The following is a 19,437-nucleotide window of genomic DNA, read 5'->3' as shown; positions in this document are numbered from 1 at the left end:
AATTTACAGAGGAAAACTTAAGAAAGACTTGGAAAAGAGAGATGTTTAAAGTTAGGTGGGTATTTTTTCCTGCTTCTGCATTACAGACTAGTAGCCACCAGATGGCACAGCATCATGGGCCTGAGTAATCTAAATGTTACTCAACTTCATATTTCTATAGAAGTATTTAAATTCTGCTGTTCATTCTTATATTGCAATATAGATTTATGTGCAAGACCAGAATGAAGAGTTTGCTTGTTATGTGACTTTAAAATGTACATAATTTTAAATCCATTTCTCCATTATCTACTGAGGAAAAAGTAAGAGTATGTATTAAAATACAGGTAATAACTGAATAATTTGAAATTATGATCCATAAAATACCCTTTAAGTGAGATACCAGTGACTTCTTATCTTAATGTCAGATGAAGTCCCTTATCTAAGCTGACATCATATGTAATTTAAAGCTGTCATAGGGCATTCCTCTTTACTTTGTTCATGTTGTTTTAAAAAAATTGTGTTCAAACAGTAGTTCCCAAAGAGCCCCAGTCATGGATATAGATCTCTTAAATATGCATTAAGGTAGTCCCTGCATTAGAAACCTTAGGGCAGCACTTGCGATTAAGAAAGAAATATGGGGGAGCCCAAGGTTACCCATGGATACCCCTTATTTAGCTAAAAGCTCCAGGGCCCTGTGTTCCTGAACTACTTTAGCTCCTTTTTTCTTTGGAGAGGTCTAAGATTGGAGGCAGGCCAACATTGTTCTCAAGAACCAGGGAGCCAAGTTTTGTTCTGCAACCTTCCTGCTCACACGGAGATGTCAGAAGCATCAGGGCTGGAGATGTCAGCTCTCAGAGGTATATGAAGGTCTGGATGGGGACTGGAGAGGGACTTCTGCATTTGTTTGCAGAGACAACAAGCCATGCCACCCTAGAAAATGCACTGTTGGTTGCATGATCTGCAAAATGCCAGGAGCCACAGGGAGGTACTTCACCAGATACAGCCTTGTCAAGGTGTTCTCCTTGGCCATTTAGCAATCTCACATCCTCGTTTGTCCCAGAGAAAGCATGGACTGCTGTTAGTCTCCACGACATGCACTGCCAGGTGTTTTTGAATGTGTGTGTGAAGTCTGGTTCAGCTACCATGAACACTTAGTAAATCAGGTCTGTTTCCATGTAGTTACACTCAGGATATGTGGTCACAGTGGGGATCAGAGTCTGACATGTCTGACAGAGATGTTTGATTTTGTCCTGTGCTTCAAGAAATTTATGCTAATAATTTTCAGTATGGATACAGAGAGTTATGTTCCTGAGCACTAATGAGGGTCATGGGAAAAAAATTCCAGAGCCTCCTTAGAAAATGCTATTGATTTATGCTATGTAGGAAAACAGAGTAGTTGATTGTAGCTGTGCATTCTGGCTTTGAAAAACAATCTCTTGGGTTTTTTGGCTGAAAGCTGGTTTCCTGCTGATGCAGAGTATAATTTTTTTAGTAAGAGAAGGAATATCAGAACTAATGTGGGAATTTTTGCAGTGTAAATCCATTTCTGGAATCAACTTTCCAAGTAATTCTCATAGTTTCATAATTTGAATGTCCAAAAATCATATGGTGTTTGCAGGTCTTTGTAACTTTAGCTGCCCTGACAAAAAAAAAAAAAAGACAAAATCACTACAATATATTTAAAAATATTTTTATTTCTCTAGGAAATTTACAATAATTTGTGTAATCAATGCATAAAGGAGTAAAAATAGAACCATTTCTTATGGAGAGTTTAGACTGGGTTTGTGTTTTCTTACCAAAGTTACATCAGACTGCCACCAGGGGATGCAAATGCTTCAGTATTTATTTTATAATATTAAAATGTCCACCTGTTGCTGGTGCTCTGGCAGGCTTTGAAATATGCTGCTCACTGAGGACCCGAAATGGTAGTAGTTGAGGGAAAAAAAACCTACTGAAAAGATCCCTGAGTATTTGGGATTTCAGGGGCTTTTCCGTAAAATGCGTGGTAGGCATAAGGAGTAGGGGTGTGACACACATAAAAATGAAGAGCTGGGCTATGTGTTGATGTGCATTTCTGTTTCCTTCCTTTGGTGTGGGGCTTTTTTTGATGGGTTTATTTTGTGGGGGGAGGTGGGGAAGAATGTACCTTAGCTACTGGAACATTGCCCAGATTACCCATTACTTCAGTGCACATCAGTAAATGATGGACACTGAATTGGTGGTGAACCAGTTTAATGTCCAGTTTTAACTAGCAGCAAATTTCTGCTTTCCCCTCTCCAGAGATGGAAATGATGCCCAACTGAATCTGCATGGGGAAGAGTGAAAATCAGCTATAATTGTATTTCTGAAATAGTGCTTAGTATGCCTGTCTTTGTAAAACATGTTCTGAGTTTGGCTGTGTCCCACTGATAACATGTATACAGTTTGTTGAGCAGATAAAACCCTTTGTAAGGGAAGAACCAGAGAAACTAAACTCATTTTACCTTAAGCCTGTGTAGGGAAGAAAAGGGTCTTTCTGGAGGAAGAATTGTTCACTGGATCTAATGATAATTGTGGGCTTGGGAAAACTGATGGGGTTTATGAACTGTTTAACAGCTTTTCATTTACAATTAAAATGTGATCAATCTTTGCACACATAGAACACACTAAGATGTTCAGCATGTTCTCTAGCAATCAGTGAAGCCAGATTCAGTTTCTGGATACCAAAAACAAAACAGAATGCCCAAGAAGAAATGGGTAAAGGGCATTTATTTGACAAAAAAGCAATAAATTGTTTAAAAGGATCTCTTCTGGAAAGAGATGGCTCAGAAAGCCCTCACTATAATCCCTTGTATGTTGACAAAGATGGGATATATCATATGACTTCTAAGCCTTTACAAGTGGCATTTAGATTTTGCAACTGTTGCAGTTATTTCACCAGGAAGATAGGAGCTCTAATACATAGTTGAAGCCTAAATAGTCTTTGGAACTTCATTTTTCAATCTGAAGCAGTAGTTCCATGAAGATAATATCCATAATCAGCTTCTTTGGTTATTTGCTTCTACTCCCGCACTGCCTTTTTCTTTCTGCTCTAATGAACATTTATGTAGCTGTAGGGGAACTGGAACTGCCTGAAAACTAATGAAAAAACCCTACCAATTTTTGTAGGTTTAAGTCAGATAATTTGTCAGGTGTGGTTCACTGACAGCCTTAGGAGTGGCTAAAGAAAAAAGAACAGAGATATATGAAATCAAATCTAAAAATCAGTCCTGCTTCCCAAATAAACAAGCTTGGGCTTGTTTAATATTTTTTATTGACTTACAGCCTCTGATGTAAGATTCAAACAATTGTAATGTCAATAGCAATGAAGTTGCTATAGATGAAAAAAGAATGTTAAAATGCTTGTGCCTGTGTTTATGTTATCTGAATACACCATGAACACTTCAGTCTTTGAGAAAAGTGCCTCTACCACAGTTAGAGCTAGGTGTTTTGCAAACAAATCTTGCATGTTTACAGTTTAAGTTAAAGCTGTGCTTTTTGTAGCAGAATCATTGACATTTGCCTGCTTTGCCCCACTCGTGTGGTTTCTGCAGTCAGGGTTGGACACTATGTGGGTACCTACAGTGCTGCACGTGTTCCTAGGCTGTGGCCACATTACTGCAGAGTGCTGCCTTATCCCCTCATTTTTGTCATGCTCATGTGCCTCAAAATTCTACAGCCATAGCTACTTCACACTGAAAGGCACTTGATGTGGGTGAAAATGGGAAAAGGTGGATTTAAATCTGGTCACACATTTGTTTTTTGATGCACAGAAATACAGCCTCCCATCTGCAGTGGACTTCAACCAGCCATTTTTGTTCCTTAGCAGAAGGAGCTGCAGAAGTCTGCACATCCAGAGCTCCTCATACCACTGGCACTTGGACTGTAAGAGCTTTAGTGTGAGTGGGTCTTTGTGAGCCTGTGAAGTCCATTAGGTTAGGATTAGGAGGCCTACAAACTGTGTTGTTTTATCATTGTTATTGAGCATTACTGTATAAGAGCTGCATTCTTAGACTAGAGCCTTGATTGTAGAAAATAAAACTAAAATACTACCATGCAGTTTTCCCCAGTTTCACTGTTAGTCTTTTCAGCTCTAACATTTCTGTGAGCATCAGTCTAGCATATGTGGCAGTTTTCTTCTGCAAGTTTTTCATCAAACCTCTGAAATGTTATTCTTCCCAAGGTTTACTGTATCCCATAAACAGCCCTGATACCACCTGACTCTCAGCCTTCCAATACCATTCACCTGTTTTCTGTTTCTGGCTGGAAGTCTGCCGTTAGAGATGATTGCACCATCTCTAATGTAGTCAGTAACAAAAGCTGGCAGAAAAGGCATTTTAGCGAGTCTGAAGTTCACCAAAGCATGTCTGAGCTATTTGTACTATAGGTAACAGTTTATTACTTTAGTACTGGCAAAAGGAGCTTGTAGCTTTCCCAGCTGCTCCTCTTTTATCAGCATTACTGCACACCAGATGAATTACTATTGCGTGATTTAAAGTCAGTGAGATTAACTTAGTTTGAAATGTTCCCTAAACTACTGGCCAAAGAACCCAAACAAGAATGCTACTATTGGAATGGCACTTTACTCTGCTCAGCTGCTCTTGGTAGAAATCTGTGTGATACAGTTTTTTTTTAATCTGTGGTAAAAAAATGTGTCTACATGATGCAAAATTGCACAGTGCTGTAGAGGCCTGTGATATCTATTTAAAGTGACAGCTGTCTGTCTGTCTTACTGAGATGTTTTAATCTCAGTCACGCTATCTACTGTGCTGAAGAGGCCCTAAGTAGGGCAGCTTTTAAACCTCTGGTCTTGTCATCACTGTGTGAAATTTAGCCATTTTCCAAACTTGCTGGTACATGATATCCCCATGACTGTGTATACAGTTCCATTATTGTAAGATATTTCTTCAATTCTTTAAGGAGATTTTCCCCCTAAATGCGTTGACAGATGTGAGCCAAGTCCATGCTTTCTAGGCTAATAACCATTAAAAACGTGATCATTGACTTCATTAAATCTTACTATTTATTTTTAATATGTTCCAATATCAAGTTCCAATTGGCCAGTATGTCTAACAATTCCCAATAGCAAAGTTCTTGGAGAAGGAGCATAACAGCAGTTGGCAGCAATCTCACAAGGTCACTTAACCCACCAGTCCTGTGAGGTTCTGCTTTTATTTTCACACTTGTGCTTATACGCAAAATATCTTATTCCTTTACACATGGAAATTTTCTGTTGAATTTTTAATTGCTAGTTCTGCTGCTCTGCTTTGCTTCTTAAAGTCTTTGCCATCTGATATGCATATCCACATATCTTTATGTAATATATCTGTGATGGATAATAGCAAGGGAAAAAATCTAAAATTTAAAAACCTGTTACTTGAATTCATTTTGATTTTAAGAAAATAGACTATCATATACTGTTAGGAAATTCACTATCCTGGTTCATTAGCTGTGAAAGAAGTTATTAAAGAAGGGTGTGCTTGTTGTTTTTAATCATAATATTTTTAGGTCCTCTTTTATGTGGTACAGAATTAGCTTCCTTATATTTGTGTCAGATAGATTATAATAAAACTTTCTTGAAGGTTTTTCACTTTTTCCAACTGAAGACTTCCGTTAGATTTAATGGTTTGGGATTGTATTACAGCAAGTGAAAGTGGGTAAAATTGTTTTGGTCATTTTGGGAGCTGTTTTGTTCAGCATACATCTGTCACATGTTCATTATGAGTAGACTTGGAATTCCTGAAAGTAGGCAATTGGTATAGAGATTTATAAAGTAGTAGCTTTCAGTTTGCTTTTTATGAACACTTGAGTCTCAAGCACAGGTCAACATAAAAAAATTTCTACAACTGCACAACTTAGCTCAGTGAATTGAACCAACCACTGCAGTGTAAAGCACAACACATAAGAGGATAATTTGCTATTTGATTCATTGTTGTTATCTCCCAGGTAACAAATGACAGAACAAAAGGAAGTGTCCTCAGGTTGCACCAGCCAAGGTTAGATACTGGGGAAAATTTCTTCACTAAAAGAGTGTTAAGACATTGAGACAGGCTGCCCAGGGAAAAGGAGTGGAATCATCATCCCTGGAAGAGTTTAGATGTGTGGATGTCATACTTGGTAGTTTAGTGGTGAACATGGTGCTGCTTGGGTAATGGTTGGACTCTGGTATTGGAGGTGTTTTCCAGCCTCATGCCTCTATGAATGCTGCCATGAAATCTTACCATTCATCACATACAAGGCTAAGCATGTTCCAGATATGTATTTGCAGAGAGAAAGCCTGAGAACTGGAGCCCTTTGAAATGTGGTCCTAATATGTGCACCAAAGATTGTATCATCTCTCTGTTAGGTCAGCTTTTCCTTTAGTCTGGTTTATAATTCCAGTTTTTATCACCCATTCAATAGCTTTTTAAGATAACATTTCATTGCTTCCTTCCATGCATCCCTTCCTACTTGGGAGGGATCCTTATAAACTTCCATGGAGCTCCCTTACTTTCATTACTCTGATTTTTTTCTTTAAATTCTCATTTGCTCTAATGGCTTGTAAAAAATGACATTGATGAGCTGCTGGTGTGCTGTGACTGTCAGGCATCCTTCTCTTCAGTAATTAGTGTCTGCTTCACTGTTTGAACATATTTGTACCTTCCTGCCTTATGCTTGCATTGTAAGGTCCTAGGAGGAAGCACCTTCTTGGAATTCTATGGATGGACAGCAACTGTGAAAAAAGAGTGTAAACTAGAAACGTAAACCTTGCCACACACACACACTTCTGTAATTAAAGTAATAAGTAATAATAATTTAAAAGGTCAAGTTCTTTCTAAGGTGCATGCTATTGCTTAAAAATATCTGTTGTTGTACAGTTTTAGTTGTGATTCTATTTGGGATATAGGGAGCAGAGAATGTGAATTTAGCCAAAAGATCTTTCTAGAAAAAAGGGGGTTTTTTTTTATTTTCAGTGATATGAAAAAAATACTAACGTAGATGGAAATCAGATTTTTGGAAAATCTGAATTTGCTTCTATTACAAAATAATGTAGTCTCACTGAAATTGTCATTTAACAAAGCACTTACTAGAGTTGTTGAGGCAGCTGGTTCTTGGTTAGGATAGCACGCCTTTCTCTGTGTCTAAGTCTGAAAATACTGTGTATCTCTAAGGCTGAATAAATTCAGTATTCAGATATGTTTCCTTGGAAACAACTCATAATTTAAAATCACATGCAGCAATGCAGCCCTTATGTAATTTATTAATGTGAAAGACCTGGCTCTCGTGAGCCATATTAAATAGATCAGCCTGTATTGGCAGGAAAAAGGAATTTTCTTTGATTACAAATACAGCTTTTCAAGTGCTATTAGATAGTGAGACATTCATGAGTGGGGTTGATACTGCTGCTATTGTGCCAAATTGTGTTGCCCGTTTGGGTGAAACAATTCAAACACTTTCTTCCTGAAGGATATGAATACTCAGGACATTCTCCCTGTCTTAAAAATGTCCCTCTTTATTGCTGCTGGAGTGCTGCAGTTTAGAAAGGGTTATCCTGATCTTCCTTTTCTAAGATGTCACATTTCAGGGAATAGAATTCCTAATTTGAGTTTAAACAAAGGAAAATCTTCTCTTAATTTCCTTCTCAGGGCACTACTTCAGCTATGTCCTTATTTGTATTGGAGTAGAATGAGTGATCCTCACTCATATTTTAGACGTATAAAAATATATAGTGTCTCTATTCCAAAGCAGTCTCCAGACTGGACTAAACAGTACCTCAGTTGAGAATACAGTTCTGCGGAATTGTTTGAGGCAGGGAATTATTTGGAATGAGAATGGCCCAGTCCTGTTCTAGGTGGCAGAAGATAGTTGTTCATCTTCCCACACTTTTTGTCTGCTGATACCAACCTGAGCAACCTAATGCAGCCTGAGAGTTCAGTTCTGCTTTCTGAGGTGTCAGTGAAAGTACCTGTCAAACAGAAACTGCCTGTGTACAAGGTCTCCAATAAGTGACTTTGTCTCTTCCCTCAACCAGAATACATTGCTCATCCTTCCATTCTTTTTTACTTCTTTCCTTACACAGATGCTAAAATGGTCTCCTAGAGTCAATGAAGTGGGTTTTTTTGGTTTTGTAAACATAATCTTTAAAAAAAAATCAGAAGAGTTATAACAAATAATTTCTCTTCTTGAATTTATTGTACTGCTCTGAATCTGAAAGTCTTTGTTGTCCCAGGCATACTTCCCTAAAATTGCCTACCTGGCCTGATGGTTTCTGTTTTCAGTTCACTGACATGCCTGAGATAATTTTGCAATCCCTTCTTTCTTGTCACCATTTTTCTGTAATAGAAACACCTCAGTCTACGGAGACTCAGATTTTACACTGTTTGTGTATTTGTTTAAACAGATTTGCCATGTTCCACAATGTCAGGATACCAAAAGAAAACATCTTGAATATAGCTGGAGATGTCACAGCTGAGGGGAAGTACTCAAGTTCTATCAAGGTATGAAACAAGGTCTTGTATCATTAAATATAGAGAGGTGTAAGTAGGCTGACAGAGCAATGGACCTCTTATGCCAGGAAGTACTGGATACCTGAACTTAAGCAGGCTGTTGGCAATTTCTCATGAAGTATGAATGTTGGTTTTTTTAATTGCATTTCAGAGGTGTCTCAACTCACCTTGCTGACTGTACTGAACTTCGTGGTTTTTGCATGACCCCACTGATCCCAAAGAGTTTAGAGTATGTCTGTGCTCAGGCAAGACTATTCTTGCTCTCACCTGAATGCCTCATCTGAATGAGTCAAGAGACAAAATTGAAAAAATTGCTTCTGATCATGCTACCCAGTCACATCTTTGTGGGGATAAAATGAAGTGTTAGCCTCAGCATTCATTCTGTGCCTTCTATTCTTTCAGGAGGTTAAAGAACGTTTCAGTGCAGCTCTGGGGTCCTTGTCCAGTGGCAGAATTATAATCACAGGACTTTCCACAACCAACTTAAAGCTTGCCTTGGCAATAGCCATTCGCTTCTCAGCAGCTCGCTGTCAGTTTGGACCAGCTGAGGATGAAGAAATACCTGTCCTTGAATACCAAACACAGGTAAATACTTTGGAATTCAATCTACAGACTTCTATATAACCAAACTCACATTCAGAGCTACTGCAGATCACAGTAGGGACTCTGAAGTTAGTGAAATTGAAGTCTGTATCACCAGAAGTATCATTCTGGTACAGCTGTGGGGGTTCATTCCAATTCAAAACCTTCTCCTGGCATGACCAGGCTTTTAGAACAAGTTCTTGGAAGAGCAAAACCAAAAAAATTCATGTTTCTCTGAAGTAGCTAGAAACATTTGTCTTCTAAAATAGTAACCTTGTAAGAGAAAGACTGTGTTACGTGCACATGGAAAAGTACTGCAGATGTAGAAAGTAGCATTTGTCTCAAAATATGAGTGCTTCTTTTGTTGTTATGCTAAGTTTCTCATTTGTAGCCTGTATGCTTTAAAAGTATAGAACTCAATGACATTCGCTGTGGAAAACTCTCAAGCTAATAGTGATTTAAGAGGATTATAGCCAAGGTTTACCTGCAGTTAATGCCAACAAGAAACATTTTTGCTCTGAAAAAAACAGAAAAACTGTATGTAGAATAACTGGGAAAAGGGGAAAACTCAGATCTGCTGAATGACAGAGGTTATTATATAAGAAGTGCTGAAAACAAGCCTGCCCAGTTGGTCCTTGCAGTGTGGGGGTCTTTTTCCAGGTTGACACTTACCTTGCAATGTTGAAAGATTTCTTGAGTTTCTACAAACTGGTGGAAGGTGCCTTCCTTCCACCATTTCTGAATAAGCCAGGATCTGGTTTTTTGACTTGTTCTGTGGGTTCTGCTTGCTGAAACTCTCATTCCCTTCTTCCTTTACCACAAAGACTTTCAAGCAGTTTTTCTTTTCCTTCATGAGCCCCAATGGTTACAACCCCTGTATGTTTATACTGAGGAAACTTAAGCATCATGACTGACCCTGGCATGCCAGACATTTTATAAACACATGGTAAAAATGTGTCTTTGGTCCCCAAAGCTTCAGTGAACTTGTTTCGTGGTTTAACAGAATGCTTATCACAAATTCATGAAATGTGAGAACTAAAACAATATAACCATAACTTATATAAAGAGAATAATTACCTATAACATAATTAAATGTACTTAAAATACATTATAGGTGGCTGTTGTTCTCCATTAAGTAGTTTTCCATTTTGAACACAGTAAAAATTAACGAGTTGGTTCAATATAATAACTATTAAAAACATATATCAGTTTGTAATCAAATCAATTTAATTTCTTTTTTTTTCAGCAATGGCGTCTTTTACCTTATCTGGCTGCTGCATATGCCTTAGATTATTTCTCAAAGTCCCTGTTTGGGAACTTTGTAGAGTATTTTGCAGGTGTTTTGACAAAGCAAAGGAATCAGAGACAGGTGAGATATGTATATATTTCCTCTTTACTGAGTTCTTACTATAATAATCTGCTAACTGTTACGTGGAAGACCAATTTAGAAGTCTTATGCTCTCTTATGATCAAGAATGATAAAGCACTGTCTCAGAAATATGGGGCATTCAAAGTACTGATTAAAGTTGCATTAGAAAAGCATTCAGATTAGTTTTGATGGTGTGATTAACATTTTATTGATTTCTGTGGGATTGTAGGTTAGGTTCTCTTGCAGAATGTATCATAAATATATTATGGTGGTGTAAATTCAGCTTATAACTGTTGTAAATGATTCTACAGGGAGCATATATCAAAGATTTTCTGAAAATATCTTAATTCCTGCACAGACTCACTGAGTTTGACTTCAGTTTGAAATTCAAATTCATGCATTAAAATAAATATTTTTAGTGAATAAAGTTGACATCTGAGCCTTAGCACTGAATTTTTCATCCAGAGTCAGCCCACTGGAAGTCATCCCTTTACAGAGGAAATAGTTTCATCTATGATCCGCTCTGCAAGGACTAATTCTTGTCAAATTAACTGCAGTATTGTGCTTTTACAGCATATAAATTTTATTTATTTTTATAATTTTTTGGTAATAAAAATTTTAAGGCCTGCATATTGGCTGTGTATTGCTCAGGTCTTTCTCAAGTCCTCAAGCTTTTTTCAGCTAAAGTAAAGCTACAAAATAATTTGTACTAATGGTGGGGTATTTTAATTTCTCCTCTTTGTACAAAACAGAAGAATCTATTTGATTCAGGTTTGATAGCAAGTTTTACCTGATACTTCATCTCTGGAGGTCTGCAGTGAAGTCACTAATCTTAGGGAAAACAGTGGCTATCAGGAAAAAGTCATGATAGGAAAGAATCTCATTGTTGAAAATTTTAACAATGTAATTCTTATGGATTCCTTTTGTTCTACAGGAGATCTTAAACAACAGTCAGGGAGGTGCTTTTAAATAAGCTTTGGTTGTATCAAGCCCCTATCTCCAGAAACCAGAATTCCAAATGCATTTTCAGAGGAAGGTCAACACAGTTGTGTAAATGCAGGCTGCTGTGATTCTCTGGAGTCTCTGAGGGTGTACATAAAAATTTTCCTCCTCTTTGCAGAACTGATGCTTAAAAGATCAGTGAGAACTGTGTAAGGCAATAAACATTATAACTATGCTATTGCTGCTTGGGGAGAGAGATACTGCTTATGTCACAGAGGGAATAGAAGCTTTTTCTGGACAGGCCACCCTCAGCCACCTGCTTCTCCATTTTTGGGAGGGAAAGCTTGGCAGGTGGTGAATTAACTCACTCAATGCTGTGCCTGCTGGAACAGCTGAACTAAGATGCACTCATGTGCCCCTTACCTGACACAAATTATTGCTGTCTCATATAGGAAAGTTGGTGCTGAAGGTTCCTCAGTTGTGGCGGGATTTTTCTGTGGCACCAAAGAATATGCTTTGCATTTACATAGATCTCAGAGTTTTATGTCTGTATTGCCAGTTACTGTTCGTTATAAAGCAGTACATGTATCCATGGCTTTAGCTGGTCACCAGCTTAATTTCTGTAAAAGTTATTCCTCATTTATCATTTGTTTTTCACAAAGGCTGATTTGGGACGTGAGATTCATGCTTTATCTGCTTCCAGCAAATCACTGGCATCTTGGACTGCTCAGCAGGCAGCCCAGGAGTGCCGAGAAGCTTGTGGAGGGCATGGTTACCTTGCCAGTAAGTTACAGACACTGCATGCACTGACCAGAAAGAGAATGATGTGTTCTTTGCTGTTGTGCTATGATTTCTGAATTTTAGCAATGTGTTTAGCAATACTTTAGAAAGTATTATATCCTCATATCTATATTTTTAAATTTTATTTCATACTTGAAGTCATAAAAAACCTCCCTAAACCTGTATAGGATCTGCACCATCTTTTGGAAAGACTGTACAAATAATTCAGTCTCATTTTCAAATATAAAGATGCTATAGATGAAAATTTCTCTTGTAAGTTTAATGCCACACTTTTCTAAAATCTTTACTGTACAAGGTAATCAGTGAATTTTCAAGCTCATCTGTTTGTAGCAGTAGTTTTACATACAGGAATAGACAGCATTTTGTCACAGAATAATTATTTAATCTCTCTTAGCTTCTATTAATATGTTGCAATATATTAAACCATGCACTTGTTCTTCTTAAGTGAATCGTCTGGGTGAAATCCGAAATGACAATGATCCAAACTGCACATATGAGGGAGATAACAACGTCCTGCTCCAGCAAACCAGCAACTACTTACTGAACTGGATGAATTGCATAAAAGGTATGTTTTCCTTGTGGAATCTTACTGGACCTAACAGTGTGTAGCTGATGGAATTAGGAGGTAATTTCATACTGAAAGCAATTGACAGTCATTTAATAATTTTGTGGGGCATAAATAGCGTGCTTCAGACTCCATCATATGGTACATTCAAAATACAGAAATGTTTGCTGCAAGAAATATTCTTTCTCCTGTCTTGCAGCAGCTAGCTAGATGTTTTGCCATCCCTAATCAGGTTGAGCCATATCTTACTCCCTGAGAAGTGCAGTTTAGTTCAAATGAATTCCTCAGCACTGCATCCAGGTCTGGGGTCCTAAGCAAAAGAAAGATGGGGACCTGTTAGAGGGGATCCAGAGGAGGCCAGCAAGATGCTCAGAGACCTGGAACACCTCTGCTGTGAAGACACAGAGAGAGTTGGGTATCTTCAGCCTTGAGAAGAGAAGGTTCATTGTGGCCTTCCAGTACTTATAAAAAAGATGGAGAGCTGCTTTTTACATGGGCAGATAATCATGAGCCAAAGGGGAGTGGTTTTAAACTAAAAGATGAGCGATTTAGATTAGATGTTAGGAAGAAATTCTTCTCTGCAAGGGTGCTGAGACACTGGCACAGGCTGGCTAGAGAAGTTGTGGATGCCCCATCCCTGGAACTGTTCAAGGCCAGGGCTTGGAGCAACCTGGTCTAGTGGAAGGTGTCCTTGTCCAGGATGGGAGGGTTAGAACAAGATGACATTGAAGGTCCCTTCTAGCCCAAACCATTCTATGGTTCTGTGACTCTGTATTGGTAAAGTCATCATAAGTCTGTTTATTGTGCTTGGAACAATTCATGTCACCTGACTTGGTAGCAATATCCATCACCACATCTTGTAGTTCTCTAGATTTTGTTTCAGTTTTCCAGCAGTGAGTTTCACTAGCGTCTTACAGAGCTTTAAAACTCAGCAGTTGGAGTTGAATCTTATGGGGAATAATTATAGGCCATGATGTCAAGTTTTTCCACACTTGTCTACCAGTCCTCTTTTGGCTGGACCAGGCCATAATAAAATAAGTATTATGGTCTAATTTCATCTGGCCTGTCAAGTGTATGCATGGCTTTGTAATAGGCTTTTAGTTCCAAAAAGTCTGATTTCTTTTCTCATAAATCATTTTTATTTTCTCTGGTATTTCAGATAAAGCTCCTTTTGAATCCCCTTTGGGAACAATAAACTTTTTGCAAGACTACCATCATATTCTTGGCTGGAAATTCACAGCCATTAGTGTGGAAGATTGCATGGACTCCTCAGGTAGGCTTCTGCTGTTATTAAACTGATTCTAGAATTTTAAATTCCTTTCCAATGGAAAGGATCCAGAGATCTGAGATTCAGCCTCTGCTGCTTATTAGATATTTGTCATATTTGACTTTTTTTTATTGCATACATTTTTATTTACTAAGAACATAGTCTGCATTTCAAAATACATTCTATTTTCCCAAATTCATTTCTGGAATGGAGGCTAGCATCCTAGATACTATTTTTTCTCTTTTGTTGCCTTAAAATAGCACCTCTGAGTTAGGGTTTTTCACCACTGTATTGATGTTTTCCAGTTCTAAGAGGATTGATTGCCACTACCTTCTATCACTAAAATAGCTTCTTTTAGTAAACCATACAGGTATTTACAATTATGTCGAAAAGGCATGAAGTTCTTCTGCATTTGACAGATGCTTTTTGTTATACAGAGAAAAGTAAGTAATAATGGAAAAAGAGTTCATTGTAGTTTTCCTGCTTTACTCTGCTCTAATCAAGTCAAGTATGACATGAGATGCTGTTCCCATTTGTGTATCACTGAGCCCAGATTAGCCCTTGGACACAAAAGTTAAAAAGAATGCCAACACCTAATGAGAGAGCAACAACACATGTTCTCTCCTCTCATGTAATACCTACTGAACCAGACCATAGTTTAAAAAAAAATCTGGATCTCTTTCTTGATCCATTCTGTTAGAAACAGGACTGTTAATCTAGATGCCTTAATTTAGGTATTATGTAAACACTCCCTCTACCCTAAGGTATGCTCTACATTAAATCTTCAGCTAAGAAACAAGCAAACTGGATTCTTGCAAGGATTTCATGCTGAATAACTTTTTACCTTAATAGTTCTAGGCTGCTCTTAGAAATATGACACAATTATGTACAAAGCTGGTAATTTAAATGTGATTACATTCAGCTACCAGTGAAAACAATGTTGCTAGTCACATGCTTCCTGTAATTGTGGACTGTCTTCTGTTCTTGTATTCTCAAAAGAGACTTTGTACCTTGCAGGCCTGAGTCTTCATAAGAAAAAAAAAAAAAAAAAAAAACAACCCCTAAATAATTTATTCAAGTAAGAAGTCTAAACTGAGCTGTGGATACACCTTGTCTTCTAGCTTGGGGTCAGTTTGAAGTATGGCCAGACATGATTAAGTCTTCACTGTACCCTCACAATCTGACTGTTATCCCCAGATTTTTATTGTATCTACATTAATGGAAAAAGTGGCATGTCAATGGATTGATTAATTAATGCTTTCACTTTTCATCTCAAGTAACAAAATCTGGGACTGCAGCAGAATTTTCATGTGACTTCATGCATTATAACTGTGAATGTTAAAAATTTTGCTTTTTTCTTTTCCATAGTTCCTTTAGCAGCTTATAAATGGCTGGTTTGCTACCTGCTCCGAGAAAGTGACCTAAAAATGAATAAGGAGAAGCAGGCCGGACAAAGTGATTTTGAGGCAAAAAACAACTGTCAGGTAATACTTAATAATCTTTCTTATTGTATTTATTTCTTTTCATCGAAGTCTTTCAGTTTCTATTAGTTTTATCTTCTTTTGTCATAAACTACAATTTCCTGAACCATAAAGCAGCAAGTCAAATAGCTAATAAAACTTAATACCTGACCATGTGCATTTCATAGAACATGATAGCATGAGGACAGTTAACATCAGCAGAAGCCTTCCAGGATATATTCAGGATATATTTCCCTTCAGAAAAGTTTCAGGCATGTGCTGTGTGATGTCTGCAATTTTGATAGCACAACTTCTGAAGACTAAAACTGTTAGTATTAAATGCACTGCAGCATCTGATTATTACTTCTCCATCTGCACTTGTGGCCAAATACATAGTGTAGGAAAGAATCTTGCTCTGGCAGGTAGGTAAACTAGATGACCTAATAGGTCTTTTTCATCTCTAATTCCTGTAGTGCAAAGTACTCATGAAAGATACCAGACTGACAGCACTGGAACCTGAAAAGGAAACATTGACTATTTACATATAGCAGATCCACTCTCTCACTAGAGAGTTTTAACAGCTAGCAATGGCTTAACTCCAAATTTCAGTATTTATCTCCAAGGTCACCAGATTCCTGTACTACCTCCATGAGAAAAATTGGCTCACATCCAAGAAATGAGCACTTGTCATTTGTCACTGAGAAAGGTCAGTTCCCTGAAGATGGTCAGTGTCATTTACTTTATCTGCAAAGCTAAGAAACAGCAGGAAGGAATAGTCAACATTCAGCTCTGCATTTAGGGCCAGCCTGGCTTCAACAGGGGATGGATGATATGTGTGAAACCACTGGTAGAGGGGAGAAAATCTTTCCTGCTTTTACCCTAGAAGCAGCTTATTAGAGAAATTCTTCAGAGTCAAATCAATGGGAATTTCCAGAAACTCCAGGCTGATTGCCTCTCAGTTAGCCAGGTTTTGGTGAAGCTGGTGTTTGGGCCAATGCATTAGAATGGTGAGCTCAGAAGTACGAAGATTGTCTTATCTATTATATTTAAAATACAGAGTGGTTCAGGCACACAGCTGCTTCTGAGATATGTATTGATATATTTTAGGTCATTAGTTTTTCTTTTCTCCCTACAATTCATCCTCAGGACAGCAGGACTTTTTATTTTAAATGTCATGCCTCAAAAACATCTGAAAATTATTTACAAGCTATGCTTTGAAGACATGTACATATTTGATTTAAAACTTTCTGGGCATGAAGAAACTTTTCTGTCAGCCCAGTGGTTGACTAATACAAAATATTTGTTCATGCTGTGGGGGATCTGAAAGAGATTTCTAGCCTATCCCTGCATTACTTTGATTTGGGAGAAGCTTGATAAAAACAATACAGAAGTGCAAGCAATGGGAAAGAGAAAAATAGAATTATATTGGAGAGCAACAGGAAAATAATTCTTAATGTTTCATTTGTGATGTTAAGACTTATTTCATTCTGACTAGGGAATTAGCATATCTCAAAAAAAACATCTAGTAAGGGGGCAGTCCTCTGTAATGCTGCAGAGAACAGAGGATGTGTATTTTGCTGTTCATATATGTATCTGAGCTTGGACATAAGTGTGCCACGGGACAGCTGCTGTTGAGAGAGATAGTGATATTTGGAATATGCCTTCTTTACAGGCTGCAGTGGATCTAAATGCAAGGATGTTGCAAGTATTTAAAAGAAAATAATTAAAACTAATCCACTAATTCTACATGAAAAAAATTAAACACCCAAACCTTAACAAAACGAACTTAAAACAAACATGAGTTACATCATTGCAGCAAGTCAGCCAGGACAGCAATGGCATCATATTCCCCTGCTGTTCACCAGCTAGAATGTTGTCAGTCAGCAGTGTATCCCATGGCAGCACATATAGCAAAGTTGAAGCATATAAATGTAGAGAAATGTTCCTATGTTAGTACATACAATCACTTAAGGGTATATACTTTTCATTTACAGTAACTGGTGACTTGTCTTTCTCATCAGATAGCTGGCAAGGACTAGTTGAATAGTTCCTTCAAAACATACTGAAATCTATTGCAATCCAACAACAGAATCCACTCATACTAACATGATCAGATTTTTGTTTATTATTTGAATGGACTGTAATAATTTTTCAATAGGAAGATTTTTATCCTCTTTATAAAACTCTGGATCATATTAAATAAATATAAACCTACCTTTTTCCTTCTAGATTCTTGTAGGTTTCTTAACAGTCGTAAAATTGTTAAAAACTAATTGTCTTCTCTCTGAGGTAGCTTCTTGATCCCATAAAGCCTGGGTGCAATTGCCAAATTACACTGGGAATAGGCATTCAATCTTACTTCTAATAGGCATTTCACGAGACATTCCATAACTAACCTTTGCATAGACATTGTGGAAAGTGGTTTTTCCTACTTTTAGAATTTCTCAAACTAGATCATCACACCTGAATCAGCAGAGCTCCACTAACTTCACGAGACCAGTGCCATTCTGGGCAGGCTGAGGACTGGTTCTTTGTGTTTTGTTACTCAGTGTCCTTCTTCCCTGTCTCCTCAGGTGTACTACTGTCGGTCTCTGGCTATTGCTTTCGTTGAGCAGACAGCCTTGCAGCGCTACCACGACTACACTCACGATCCCAGCGTCCCAGCAGCTCTGCAGCCAGTGCTTAGGGATCTCAGTGCTCTCTATGGACTCTGGTCCTTGAGTAAACACCTGGCTGTGCTCTACCAAGGTGAGATCAGCTCCCTGAATGTGCTGTGTGTGTCACTTTTATGAAAAGTACAAGAAGTATTCCCTGGATGGGGCAGGGAATCCTGGTGATGATTTCTGTTACAGCATTTTCTTACTGCTTGTTTAATACAAAACAATCATTCTGGACCAGATTTTCAGGAGCAGGAATCTGCAGTAAAAAATTAACCCAAAAGTCTCTCTCTTACCTCAGAGATGATGGAGAGATCACAGGCTTTGCTGTGATCCAGTGCTTGTGTGAGAGGATGAGGGATAGACAAGACACTGTAGTGTTGCTCATCACTGCAAAAGGCTCTACATATCTTAGATCAAGAGTTTTGCAGTTAGCTCATTAATGAAAAACTGTCAATTCAATTACACACGTGCAGCTACTTAGTCTTGACTACTGAACTCATGAACTTGGAAAAAAGTTTTTATCAGTGTAATCTTAACTCGTATAAGCTTCTCTGAATATTTTTAAGGTGGCTATGCTTCAGGTGAACAACCTGGGAAATTTATTCAGGATGCTATTCTGAAGCTCTGTTACAGGGTAAGCCTGTTTATTGTGATTAAATATATAGTATATAAACACTAAAAAAGAGATCTATTGCTTATTGTCATCAGATTATTCTGTACTTCGTGGGATAAATTAGCAGGATATTACAGTAATGATTTCTGAATAATTTTCTGTGAAGTTTAGCAACTCATTGACCCTGAACCTAGTATTAATGTATTTATCAATAAGGGGAAAACAATATGTCCTACCAAATAACACTACAGCATTTGTGGCCTTGCAATCTTCATTGGAAAGCCAGTGAAATGTTTCAATCCAGTTCTTTTTATTTAATTGTTGAGTTAGTGTGTGATTTTTTTTCTTTTTTCTTAGCACAAAAGCTTTCCAATCTGCAACATATTCTTTGTAGGTCAGCAAAATTTCAAAGAAGAATCTGGTCATTATGTTTTTAATGTCCAAAAATATATGCGTTGCACCATATTGTTTAAATGTGTTTAAAACCCCCTAGGTAAAGGAGGAAGACATCTGAAATGCAGTCTCTTTTGGCAGTTACCCTGGGAGTGGAAAAAAATCAAAACTAGGCTACTTATTGTGGATTTCTCTTAAATTATCAAAGCTGCTACTTTATGAAAATAATTTTATGCTGCTCTGTAGTTCAGCCTTAGACAATTACAGATGTTGTCAAATGTATGTCTTTTGGTTTTAAACAG

At 37.7% G+C, this 19,437-nt stretch overlaps 1 protein-coding gene across 4 annotated transcripts in view; it reads left to right on the top strand.

The window, feature by feature from the left end:
- Positions 1–19,437, top strand: part of ACOX3 (acyl-CoA oxidase 3, pristanoyl) — a 31,717-nt gene that overhangs the window by 8,663 nt on the left and 3,617 nt on the right. For all 4 annotated transcript variants that reach the window (XM_041402951.1, XM_041402950.1, XM_041402952.1 and 1 more), the window contains 9 exons: positions 8,378–8,474; positions 8,886–9,068; positions 10,312–10,434; positions 12,039–12,159; positions 12,623–12,742; positions 13,902–14,015; positions 15,378–15,493; positions 18,043–18,217; positions 18,696–18,763. In XM_041402951.1, the coding sequence (XP_041258885.1) occupies positions 8,378–8,474; positions 8,886–9,068; positions 10,312–10,434; positions 12,039–12,159; positions 12,623–12,742; positions 13,902–14,015; positions 15,378–15,493; positions 18,043–18,217; positions 18,696–18,763 (1,117 nt within the window). The remainder of the gene's footprint in view (positions 1–8,377; positions 8,475–8,885; positions 9,069–10,311; positions 10,435–12,038; positions 12,160–12,622; positions 12,743–13,901; positions 14,016–15,377; positions 15,494–18,042; positions 18,218–18,695; positions 18,764–19,437) is intronic.

This window comes from Onychostruthus taczanowskii, unplaced genomic scaffold (assembly GCF_017590055.1).
Source record: "Onychostruthus taczanowskii isolate IOZ18803 unplaced genomic scaffold, ASM1759005v1 scaffold2, whole genome shotgun sequence".
Lineage (NCBI taxonomy): Eukaryota > Metazoa > Chordata > Aves > Passeriformes > Passeridae > Onychostruthus > Onychostruthus taczanowskii.
This window is presented reverse-complemented; position numbering and strand designations above follow the sequence as displayed.